Below are 13,014 nucleotides of genomic sequence, written 5' to 3' on the forward strand. Positions count from 1 at the left end.
ACTCATTACAGATCCATTATATAATTTATCTCCATGCAATGCATGTCCTCAACCTTCCTGGCTTGATTTAACTTTCATATATCACACTGCATACACATGCCTGATAGACTCTTCCCTTGATCGACAGTGGTAACTCTCTGCTGGTTAGTAATGACAAAAGTTTCCTAAACTTATTCCATACACTTCTAACTTTTGCACACTAGTACTTACTCCATCCTGTGCTCCAATGATATCACCAAGGTAATAAAAATCCTGTGCAATTTTAATCATTTCGCCAAATATACTTTCTCTACACCTGAATTCTCTATCTCCATTGACTTACAGTTCTAACACAAACTATTTTTTAAAACTGATTTTATCTACCTGCTTTAATTGGGGACCCATCACGATGCACATGGAGGAAACTTCTGATATCTCTCGCAGTGACAAAGATATTGTAGTTTATATTGCACTGTAGAGAACTTAATGTTGAGTTTAGAAAATTATTTTTATATATAATAGCTTGCATTAAAGTTTAAAATGAAAAAGTCAACTATTATTGTGAAATTGTGTTTTAAACAGAAATATTCATTTCGAATGCGCCTGTCATATTAAAGAACGTATTATTGATTTTATGTTTGGCTATTCAGGTTGTGTGGTAAAACTTTTCACATGCATTTGTGATGTTAGGCTGTGTAAGATGTTAACTTTGGTCAAAATCGCCTGTTCCTTCTTTCATCGGATTATTTCGATTACTGATACTTATTGAAGACATTCCGACACAAAACCTATCTAAGAACACTGGCAGGCACATGAAGGATCTTTGTGTGAAATTTCATAAAAGTCAACCTGGCCATTTTGGAATCCATAGGGAACAAATTCATAGACAAAGTTCCTTTTATATAATAGTAGAGACTCTTCCATCTTTTCACACAGATGTGCAATTTCTTCGTACCAAATAACGGTTTGGAAATATTGCCCACCCCCATCTGGTGAAAACATGCAGAAATGAGCAGTGGACAATTACTGTGCACTAAGACAGCCAATCATGCTTGATCATGATAATAGGAAAGAAATTAGCATGAACAACATTCAACCAAAATGTGCAACTCACTCGCTAATGTCGATTGTGCTGACGAAAAGTTTTGTCCATAGTAGTTGCTCATATCGTTCCGACTCTGTTCATCGACCCTTTGAACCCGCATCGCTTCCTTCCGCTCTTTATCTCTCTTCTCACGTCTTTTGGCTTCTCTCTTCATCCGTTTCTCTTCCTCCACTCTCAACCGTTCAGCTTCTTCCTTCTGCTGTTGCAGCTTCTTTTCCTCAAGGACTCTCTGACGGTCAGAGAAGGTCCGTTTACGACCGCCGGCTTCTGGAGATGGCTCATCCATAATGTTTTTTTTTTGTTTATACTGGAAAGAAAAATAAAACCTATGTATAAAACAGAAAGTTTGTTCATCAGAAATATCAATATGGTAGCAAAACTTTGGTGCTTGTTAAGATAGTAGACAGATTAATTTTTTTAATATGTCATTTTAAGCAAAAGCAATATTAAGTACTTATCATGCCGAAAACAGTAATATATCCAAAAATTATGAAAATTCATTGAATAGAAAGTTATTTATAGTTAAAAGCAATTTTTACAGAAAATTGCAGATGTTATAAAGTAGACAGTAGGAAGCTATACGCAGGGGACATTGAAACATTTTAGATTACTTCATGGCTGCAATATTAGCGATAGACTATTCTTTTTTTTTTTTTTTTTTTTTACTAAAAACAATAACAGCTGTTCTACTCTAAATTTTTGGATATATTACTATTTTCAACATGACAAGTAAGTACGTAATATTGTTTTTGCTTAATATATTTAAAAAAAAAAAAAAATCGCTTTGTTGACTGTATGTTAACATGCACCAGAAGTTCTATTATAAAGTGAACAATTTTGGAAATTAAATTAAAATTGAGCCTGAACAAATACTACTTATCCAATTATTATAGAAATGAATAAAAAACTTAATCATTTCAGAATAATCATAAATGAATATCACAAGAACTTATTTGGAAATAGTTTGTTTTACGGTATATCAACCCTTTGAGTTATGTTGAAACCAGTACTTTTGGTAAGTTTTTATGTTTCAAATTCTTTATATCTTGAAATATTTATTTATGGGGTTTAGTTTGGTTGTTTTGTAGAGGAAAATTGTTATTGTTTTTGTTTTTGATTTTGCAGAACATGACTCAAGTTTTGCAACTACATCAATGTTTGGTGCATTTTAGGTTAGGAAACCAGTATTTTGAGACATCCTGACATGGTAGCACTAGCTCTTTGGGAATAAAATATTAGACATAATATTAGAAATTATATATATATATATATATATATATATATATATATATATATATATATATATATACTAGCAGGCCACCTGGTGTTGCCCGGTTGTAAAATACACATGAATATAATATTTTAATTCATAGAGTCGTGCATGCAAGTATTGTTTTTCCTAAACAGCTCACTTCTTGTAAGTAAAAAATAAAATACTTGAGCTGAGATCGAAACCAAAGCCTAAAAACAGTGAATCAAGTATGATAACCATTAGGCCAGCTTGACACAATCTTAAAACAGTGTTTTCAAACCTACTTCTTAAGAAATCTGTCATATGAACTATTCACGCACGTGCATTCGTGAAACAGTTGACAAAGATAAAAATCCGATGACACCAATTTTGATCTCTTAGCAGCTTTTCTTTTTTTAATTTTTTTTTTTTTATGAAAACTGATTAAAAAGTTTTTTTTACATGTCTGAATACACTATATACCAAATTTCAAGTCTGGATCAAACATTTGTTAGGTATATAGGTTGAGAAGTGTCCTCACACATACATTCTCACTTTTATAGATATATAGATAGATAGATATGTAACAGTGCAAATAAATGAGTGGGGGGGGGGTAGAAGCAGCAAAGGATAGCTGGCTTGCGAAGAGGTTAGCAGTAGCAAGCACATATGCAAATTAGGAAGTGTGCGTGAGAAGAAAAAGAAAAGGAGAAAAATGCACCACGTGGTCAGGAGAAGCAAAGTATGCATCAAAGAAAATGGCTGTGTAAAGTTGAGGATGAGAATGAGCCAGCTGTGGCTGGCATGTGGTTGGAGGAAAGAGAAATGTCCAAGCTAGATAGACATGTGACAGCAAGGGACTTTTTAAGTGGTGCCGAGACAGGAGAGTAATGGTAATAAATGATTGTGTAAAAAGAGAGAAAAATGCCGATCCGGATTTATTTTTGTTTGTTCCTTTTTGACACTGCTGGATGGCGTGGGGGTTCAAGAGAAGTTTGAATTGTAACAAACATGGTTAGAGTGTAACGACTAAATTACATATACATATTACTTGGATTAATAAAAGACTGATAACATTCAATCTATTTAAATATTTTGTACAGGAAACATTTAACTGAATTTGTTTTCTTTTGTTCAGCAGAAACTTTTTCTTTTTAGTAATAGCAAAATTGTCTGAAATAATGTACAATGAATACATCCCTCAAGAAAAAAAAAAAAAAAGTTTCAACATATCATTTACTGCATTATCAATAAGGATTAAAGAAAAATTAGTTTAATGGAGTAAAATATTTTTTGTCAAATGAAAGTTCATTGGTTGCCCTCCCCCTCCCCCTGCATTACCCTAAATATTTACAATTTTTAAGTAAATGCTTGAACAATATTATTATTTACATATTTTGAAAATAGACAAAAAGGAAAATTAAATTTTACTTTTTGCAAAAATTATTGCCAAATTTTCTGTTTTTTTTTTTTTTATGGAAATTTGGAATAAAAAAATAAAATTAGCAAAAAGCTTGTCTTTGTTTAGAGGGAAAATGTATAGATGCTAAAGCGAAAAAACAACAACAAAAAACAACATTCTAATGAAGAAAAGAAATTAACTTTCAAAATGCATACACTAAAGATGTTTTTATTTTACTTTTTAAATTTAATTTTAAGTAAAATTTTTACTTAAAATTAAAATATAGAGTAACATTCAATGAGCATATATATATATATATATATATATATATATATATATATATGTAGTAGAGATTTAGAAGGCTATCACAATGCGAGGAATGAAATATAGTCGTTATTAGTGAAAGGAGACGAAAACAAGTGGCGATTTACAAATCAATAAGTACATACATATATGTCTATATATATATATATATATATATATATATATATATATATATATATACACACACACATTTATTCAGTTGTATTAGGTACAAATGTCTTGTTATGTCTGCGGCAATATCCATTATTAATTTGATAGCCTTCTAAATCTCTACTACATACCTATCCCACACAATGCTTCAACCAAACTACATATCAATCATTATATATATATATTCCATGACTGCAAATTGAGTCACAAAATTTTAAATAGAATTTTTTTTTAAATGTTCCATGAGAAACTGATTATTCAATAATTCTCAAATAAGTTTTTTTTGTTGTTCAAAACTTTGAACATTATACAATTTTCATGTGAAAAGTTTAACAAGAACTAAAGTAAATGATTCTATAACTCTTTCCAGATGAGAGTGCACTGCATTATGGGTAACAATTATGAAGCTTCTCGTAGGCTTGAACAAAAGCCTTACAATATCGAGCAGATCTCAGTCAAAGCCATGCCATCCAATGGTTTCTTAACAGTTTCATTATATCCAATTTCATTTAGAAGGCTTAAGCTAAATCAGGGCATAAGGTTTTTAAATATTTGTCAAAAGGTGCCCCAGAGCAAAATTGAACCCTGTCACAATCGAGAAAAAAACTTCAAAGCATGCCAGATATTGTGTGTCTTGAGCGACTATTTGCCAGGGGGGAAAAAAATCACATATTGGAATTTTTGGATTTTATAATTGTTACTAATTTGCATGTGTAGACCTCAACAAATTAAAAAACAAACAAAAAAACAAAAACACACAGATGAGACAGATTTTATAGTGAGCCTTGGTTTTTAGCAATTTTATCAGTGCTGTTCTGGTGTTATGTGAAAAGGTGTTCCTCCTGAAGTTTGTATCATTGTGATTTTATTGTGCTATGAGATTTATGAACAGGTGTGTTTCTTACAAACCCATAACATTAAAATGCAAGCATTCTAACTGCACAACCACACCCGCACATAAACATTTTTAGCACAACTGATGAACATATGTACACACCACCAATTGAAATATACCCACATTTTTTCCATACATTATTCCATAAGAAAAACGTGAAAAAACGTCTAAAGGTGTTGCATCTAAAAATATTGACTCTCGATGCCTCCGTTCAGTATCGAAAGATAAACGATACCCCATGTAGGAGCAGCTGCACATGTAATTGTGAGGCAAGGGTTGCGCAATCTCCAACCACACCTTTCTATTGTTATTGTTAATTTTAAAGTTATTTTGTATAGCTATCCTAGAGTAAAGTTTATTCTGTGAATACAGTTGTTCGCTATTTCTCTCCTGCAGTTTAATAGCTCTAACAATAGAAAAGGTGTCACCACATATCAAGGGCCATATTCAAGGATAAAGGTTAACTGAGCATCAGATGGACAGTTGTAATGATGATTGAACAGAATTTGATTTAATGGCAACTTAACAAAAATTGGTTTACATTGGACTTGAAAACGACTATGTTGTAGTCAGCTGGGAAGCAGCCCAGCAGTATTGTATTCTAAAAAAGAAACTTTGCCCATGAAAATTTTGTTTACTTTTAGGTAGAGAGACACGGAGTGAGAGAAAGAAAAAAAGGAAACTATTAACTGTTTGTAGTTGTTAATGTTTCATCAGACAGAATACTTTGGTTGTTGTTGGCATAGTTCAAGAATGAAAAACCTTTTTAAAAAGAGAAAAAAATGGTTGGAGATGGGATAGTGTCCTACCCTCACCAACCATTTTTTTTTTTGTAATGAAAGTTAATCCAATCTTATGTAATCATACCTATGAATATTGTGTTTAGTTTGGACATTTTACAACAAATCATCCCTTCCCTGTTAATATTTACCAGATATTGTAAACGGCTTGTTGAACGCAAGTTGCTACTTCACATGTTCATACTTTTTTTCAACAGTACTAATGCATAATTGAAGACAATGGATACATTACAATTTCAATCAGGTTTATCCGATTCCATAGTCTGCAATGTATCCATTAGGTCATCTTTTCATCTGTATATTGAAAACACAAAAAGACTGCCTTAAACCTTTCAACATCATGATTTTAAGTGAAGTTAGTTTTCATGTAATGGAACTTTTTAATTCAATAACAAATGGTGATGTACTCTAACAGAGCTCAGAAAAAGACAAGGATTACGATTTTGTCGCATTATCAAAATGTGAGCTTTTACACACATTTTATTAAAAACAAAAACAAACAAAAACAAAATGGAATAAAGCTTTTTTTTTTTTTACGAATCTAAAATATTTCCGTACATTTTTTGCTTTGTTAAAGAAACAGTAAAATAACAAATAAAAAGGTGCTTTTCGTATGGTAAAGAAAAGGAAAAAAATTAATCAAACTTAAATCTTGTTATTCGTGCTTATATGGTAACAATATTTACATTTAAATCTTGGCCTGTAAAATACCATCATAGTTGATAAGACAAGGCTTGCCTACCTAGAATAAAAGGGGGAGGAATAAAATTTAAAAAATGCAAAGGATTCTATCCTTTACTTATCCTTGCGTTTTCAGAAAAGATAAGACGCCTTTAATAATATAAAAACTAAATTCAAAAGTAAAATAAAAATTTCTAAGTTCTGTGCGAGAGGGAACAAAAATTAAGATTTTGAAAGAAGATTCCGTCATTGTAATCATTTTGAAAATATCATTATTTGATAAGAAACAGCTGATCATATTAAGCAAATATAGAAGTTCATGTTATTCAACTTTATTTGGTTAGGTGTGTATTTTACAGCATATCAACCCTTTTGAATTATTTAATGTTGAAACAATACAGAATGATATATATTTTTTTTAACAAAGGAGTCACTACTTATCAAGACCTGGAGGCCACTCAAGGATAAGGGTGAATGAGTGTATGATAGTCAATGGGACAATATCATAGTCATCATTAGTAGTGGAAAGTTGGTAAATTAGATTACTTAAGGGGAACAGCTCATCAAGAATTTGTTTACGTTGGACTTGAAGACGATCATATTGTAGTCAACTGAAAAGTAGCGAAACAGAGGAGTTCCACAGGCATGCAGTTCTAAGAAATAAGCTGTGTTCATGGAATCTACGTTTAGGTTTAGACACAGATAAAGAGTGGGGGAAATTATTGATAGTCATTTCAGCTAGACGAGTGTTTTTCGCGAAAGTTTTGCAAGGGGGGGGGCATAGATTGGCGCTCAGACGAATACGTATGAAAATAATGATAAAGCCAAAATAGGCTCGTAACGTCTTTCCTGTGAGATAGAGGTTGCAAAGAGAAAAGGACATATCCTACTAGGCTACGGTCTATTTTGAACTCTGTCAAAGAAAGATAAGCTGCTTCTAGGAACTCCTGCCGAGATGTGGCTACAGTACCCCTTTCTAGGACGTATTTAGCTCTTATACAGGTAGAGAATTGCATTGGTTGTCAGATATCTACTGAAATGGGAGAATGATCCTACCAGTTTTCCAGCAACCTAGGCAACGGATTTGATGTACGTTCCATTTCAGATCAGGAGTAATGGTCAGACCCAGGAGCTTATCAAAACGTGGAGTCTCCTAAAGATGAGAGCCATTCATTTCAGTTGATGCTAGATGGGGATCAGAGCGTTGATGTTGGAAAGATAGAAGCTTGGTTTTAGATGTATTAAAATTAACCAGCCACCTTCTTCCCCCCATTGCACCATGTGCTCAAAATCAGAGGAGAGAGAATCAGAGAGAACATCATTTATGGCCTTTGAAGTGTTTGGTTTATTTGTTTTACAGCACATAACACCTTAAATTAAAAAATAATAAAAATAAAAGACTAGGAAAAATTGCAACTATTGGTCTTCACTCCCCTACCCATTCCACTCTGAGAAGAGAAGTGCTGTTAGTGGTTGTCATAATCTCAAGAGCAGATTTTCTGGCTTTCCCATTCTCAGAATTAGTATTTATGAGATTGCTAGAATCTTGCTAGTACGAAGAATAACAGTTAAATAACAGGTTGTCTCCAAGTGGATTTTGGATGATACTAAGGCTGGATTGTGTACAAGTTATCAACAAGACAGAATAAAAATTTTCAAGTCAGCTTTGTTGACCTCTACAAAAAAAATTCAGTCAGGAATTTGAAATAGCTTCGTGCCCTCAGGACTCTTTTATATGAAGAAAAACATTAAAATTTTTGTAATGACAATGCTTGCAGGCAGAAGAGCATATCTATCAAATTTCACATTATTAGGTCTAAAAGTTTAAAAGCAGTTCACACATACCTCTTATATTTATTTTCCAGAGTGGTTCCACTATTATATCAAATTTTTATTCTATTAAAACTTTGAACCAGACTCAAACGAAAAATGACTATTAAAAAAAGCACTATTATTCATGCAGTAATCTTCTAAAAGATGAACCAATAGTTCTGATGAATTGTTTGAATTCTGTTTTTAATTTGTTCTTTTGTAGTACATGCTCACCAGACAGAAAAGCTTTCTCCAATCACACGAGACGCCATCCGCATATGAAACAGTGTTGGTTTGACCATGCATTTTGTCATGATACAGGTGACCCAACATGCTTCATCATAATCCTCTAACCATTTGAAGACCCCAGTTACCTGTAATGACTGAGGACTAACTGAATTTAATATCCCTTGACACTTCCTCCTTAGGAGGAAGCTGGTTCAACCTGACTAGGATGAATGCCGTACAACACACAAACATTTGAAGACTGAATAATCAGCTGAAGACGAAATAATGTTGAAATCCCAGCAGGCTCCAACATCTATGACTTTTGTTGGGACAATTACAATCAGATTGCATTCGCTTAAAGAAAACTGAAGTTTTAGCAGATACAAGTTCAAAAAAAGTTTTTTTCCCTTAAATTTGTAATTTTATGTTCTTCTGCCTTATATGAAACTGTTCCAGGATCAACGGATTTAGATACAATACTTGTGACGGAAAATGTATCGGGTCACGTGTCAGTATCATCTAGATTTGACTATACTGTTTGCATCATCCACAATTTTCTCCAACCAGTACATTATGGACAGACAACAGGATTTCATGCTTAGGAATCCAATCTGCATTTCTTGGCTTTTGGGAGTTTCGGTTACCCCTTGCTTTGGAATACCTGGGGAAGAAAAAAAGAAAAAAAAAAAAGAAATTAATTAATATCCTAAATACTATTAAGCAATTCAAACAGTATTATAAGAAAAAGTTTCTAAATATTATGAAACTCATCATGAAAACCTGGAAGATTGTTTTAGATTTGGACAAGTGAACCATGCACGCCCCCCCTCCCCGTAAGTGCACAGTGAACGAGGCATGAAAAAAAAAAAAAAAAAAAAGACAAAATTCAGCACTTGCCCCCATCCCCCCCATTTAGCCCCAAAAGAGCCCAGAGGGACATCAAATTCTGGTGAAAATGAACAAACGGTGCAGTTTTAGGCCTTAACATAGGTAAATTTGAGTTCTGCATTATATAAAAAAAGAAATGACTAAGTCCATCATTTGCACCCCCTCCCTCCTTTAGCCCCCAAAGTTCCCAAGGCCTTAACATATATAAATTTCAGTTCAGCACCATGCAAAACTGCTAAATAAACATACACAGAAAATTTTGGACAAATATGGTAAAATAGTCCCAAAAATGGAGTATTTTTATTAGTCCTAAAACAGCCCCTGGGGCACACCCAAGAGTTATCGCGAAGTATAGGCAAACAAAATTATATAGAAATCAGTTAGTTACAACTTTTCAGAAAGTTTTATAAAAATCTAAGACATCAATTTTTTTTTTAATAAGCACAAAAATCTCAATTTTAGCCATTTTAACCCGACAGACACCTCTAGGCAACCGGAGTTTTCCTGGAAAATCCGTTTTTTTTTTTTTTTTTCTACTTTTTTACTCATATCATGTTTAATGTTTGTGCAAAAATTAAAGAAAAAAATCCAAGATGTAGTTATTGAGAAAAGTGCAAACGGACAAGGATGAATTTACAGGTTCACCTTTCTTTTGTCGGGGGACCAATAAAGAAAGTTTACGATTTGTGTTATAAAAGATTTTTAAAATATAGTACAACAACATTTGTAAAACACAGAATGGAAATGATTTGAATTTTGAAATTTTTTAAAACAATTTTTGTTTCTTTTGTTCTAGTATCATCCTGCAAAAGAAAAGTACACTACTTATAAACTAATATTATTCTATTCATGGGATTAGCCTGATGTTGAATCCATTCCAATAAATGCAGTCTACTGTAATGGTTCTTAACCTTTTTTTAATAGCAATACACCAAACATTTAAATGGTTTAAAATATCTCAATAATGACTAGGGCTATGACAAGAGAATATTCTTTTTATTGTTTTGACTCTCTAGTATATATCTAAGACAGACACAGTTAATCAATCGAGAACCACATCGCTGTCTAAAAACATACAAGATTAACTGATATATATACTAGCGAGACAAAATGAAAAGAATATTCTCTTGTCATAGCCCTAATATATAAAGAGCTTGATGATCGAAGAAAGAATCTTTAATTTTTAAAATCTGACTCCAAAGAAGTTATGACTGTGTTTCACATTGGATATTTTTCCGTCTTTATGAGCAGACGTGTTTTGTTCCATTTTTTAAGCCTACTTTTTCAGTAAAAATGTTATCTTTCTGTTAAAACAAGATAAAGCAATAGAAGTTGTCAAATTAGTGTACTTTTGTGCAAGGAATCAAAATATGCCTGAAAATCTACAGAAATTAATGGTTTCTAATAAATGCACACAATTTTGTTGCAATACCATTGTAATTTCCACGTGTCCATTAAAAAAGAAAGAATTCAAAAGTTGAATTGTAATGCATTTTATGTACAAGAAACAAAAATACTAGGACTGTTTAATAATGAAACTATTGCAAAATATATTTGGCATTATACTCTTGCTAATTTAACCACTATTTATCCCAAAATGTGATTCTCCCCCCTTTTTAAGGCAATTATGTGTAAACACCTTGAAACTTAACAGAAAAAAAAATTTTAGAACCTGAAGTCGGTGATTAGTTTAACAAAAATTGGATGTAAAATAATACATTTCTGGGTTTTTAGGGCAGTTTTTTTTTTTTTTTTTTTTTTTTTTTACATAGGCGTCACCACTTATCAAGGCCGATAGGCCACTGAAGGATAAAGGTTAAAGAGTGTACAGCAGTCAAAAGGACAATATAGTAATCGATAGTAATGGAAGTTTGGTAAATTTGTTAACTTAAGTGGAACGGCTCATCAGAAACTTGTTCATGTTGGACTTGAAGACAACCATATTATAGACAGCTGGAAAGCAGGAAAACGGAAGACAATTCCACAGGCGTGCAGTTCTAAGAAAGAAGCTTTGATCATGGAATCTATGTTTAGGTTTAGGCACAGATAAAGAGTGGGGGGAATTATTGATAGTGTTTTCTGCTAGACGAGCGTTTCCTGTGAAAGTTTGGGGAGGGGGGACCATAGATTGAAGCTCAGTCGAACACTTTCCATGAAAATAACGATAAAGCAGAGACAAACTCGCAACATCTCTTCTGTGAGAGAGTTTGCAGGGAAAAGAAAAGGACATCTCCCACCAGGCTACGAAGTCTATTTTGAACCCCATCAAGGCAGGACCAGTCTTTTCTAGCAGCTCCTGCCCATATGTGGCAACAGTATTCCATCCTTGGACATATCTGGCTCTTATATAGATAGAGAATTGCATCAGCAGTGAGATATCTACTGGATCGATAAAAGGATCTGACCATTTTTCCAGTGGCCTTGGCAACAGATTTGATGTATGTATTCCATTTAAGATCAGGAGTAATGGTCAAGCCCAGAAGCTTGTCAAAACTTGAGGCCTCCCCAAGACGAAAGCCATTCATTTTAATAGATGCCAGATGGGGATCAGAACGATGATATAAAGATAGAAGCTTGGTTTTAGATGCATTAAAAGTAACCAGCCACTCCTTTCCCCATTGTACAACGTGATCAAGATCAGAGGAGAGAGAATCGGAGAGAACTTGGTTGTTTACTGTCTTAGATGTGCTACCATAGATGGTAGTGTTGTCAGCAAAAATATCTACGACTGATGTAATGATGTGATTTGAAAGATCATTAATGTAGATCAGGAAAAGAGTTGGGCCCAGGATGGACCTGAGGGATTCCAGCATTAATACTGTGAGCTTCTGATTTTTGTCCATCAACTACTACTCTTATGAGCCTATCAGAGAGAAATGATTTAATAATTGAGAAGACATTTCCAGCTATACCATAGCTGGAGATCTTGTGAAGTAAACCTTTATGCCATACCCTATCAAAGGCTTTTGATATGTCAAGAGGAATTACCCTAGAAAGGTTGCCTCTGTCGAGAGATTCGCTAATTCTATGAGATATAACTGTAAGCACATCTGCTGTAGATCTAGCAGAACGGAAATCATATTGTGTGTCACTAAGAAGGTTATTTTTGCTGAGATGGTTGATTACTTCTGTATTTAACACAGATTCCAGCAACTTACTCATGACGCACAGGAGACTTATTGGCCTGTACTGAGAGGGGGATGAACGATCACCTGAATTCTTAAATACAGGGCATACTGATGAGATTTTCCAGGGTGATGGGAAGCAATTCTCCTTAAGACAACGTTTAAACAGTTTTGTAAGTCTGGTTGAAGTTAATGGCAGTTAATCTATTTTAACATTTTTTGATGAAGAGATATGAGTTTTGTTTTAGAAGATTGTGTGATTTTAAGAGAGATTTTGTAGGATGAGAACTTGCCACTCAAACTAAAGGATTGAAAAGGTTTTTTTTTTCTGTTGGGGTGGAAATGACATTGGTCTCCACATAAATGCAGATGACAAAGTTTATGACTTTCAATG

The 13,014-nt window shown here is 33.3% G+C and overlaps 1 protein-coding gene across 4 annotated transcripts in view; it reads right to left on the bottom strand.

The window, feature by feature from the left end:
• LOC145279670 (chromobox protein homolog 5-like) overlaps nucleotides 1-13,014 on the bottom strand; it is a 164,686-nt gene that overhangs the window by 101,317 nt on the left and 50,355 nt on the right. For all 4 annotated transcript variants that reach the window (XM_080130932.1, XM_080130930.1, XM_080130934.1 and 1 more), the window contains exon 2: nucleotides 1,094-1,391. In XM_080130932.1, the coding sequence (XP_079987058.1) occupies nucleotides 1,094-1,370 (277 nt within the window). In that variant the 5' untranslated portion in view covers nucleotides 1,371-1,391. The remainder of the gene's footprint in view (nucleotides 1-1,093; nucleotides 1,392-13,014) is intronic.

The sequence above is a fragment of the Euprymna scolopes genome, chromosome 7, assembly GCF_053919585.1.
Source record: "Euprymna scolopes isolate OS-2025 chromosome 7, ASM5391958v1, whole genome shotgun sequence".
NCBI lineage: Eukaryota > Metazoa > Mollusca > Cephalopoda > Sepiida > Sepiolidae > Euprymna > Euprymna scolopes.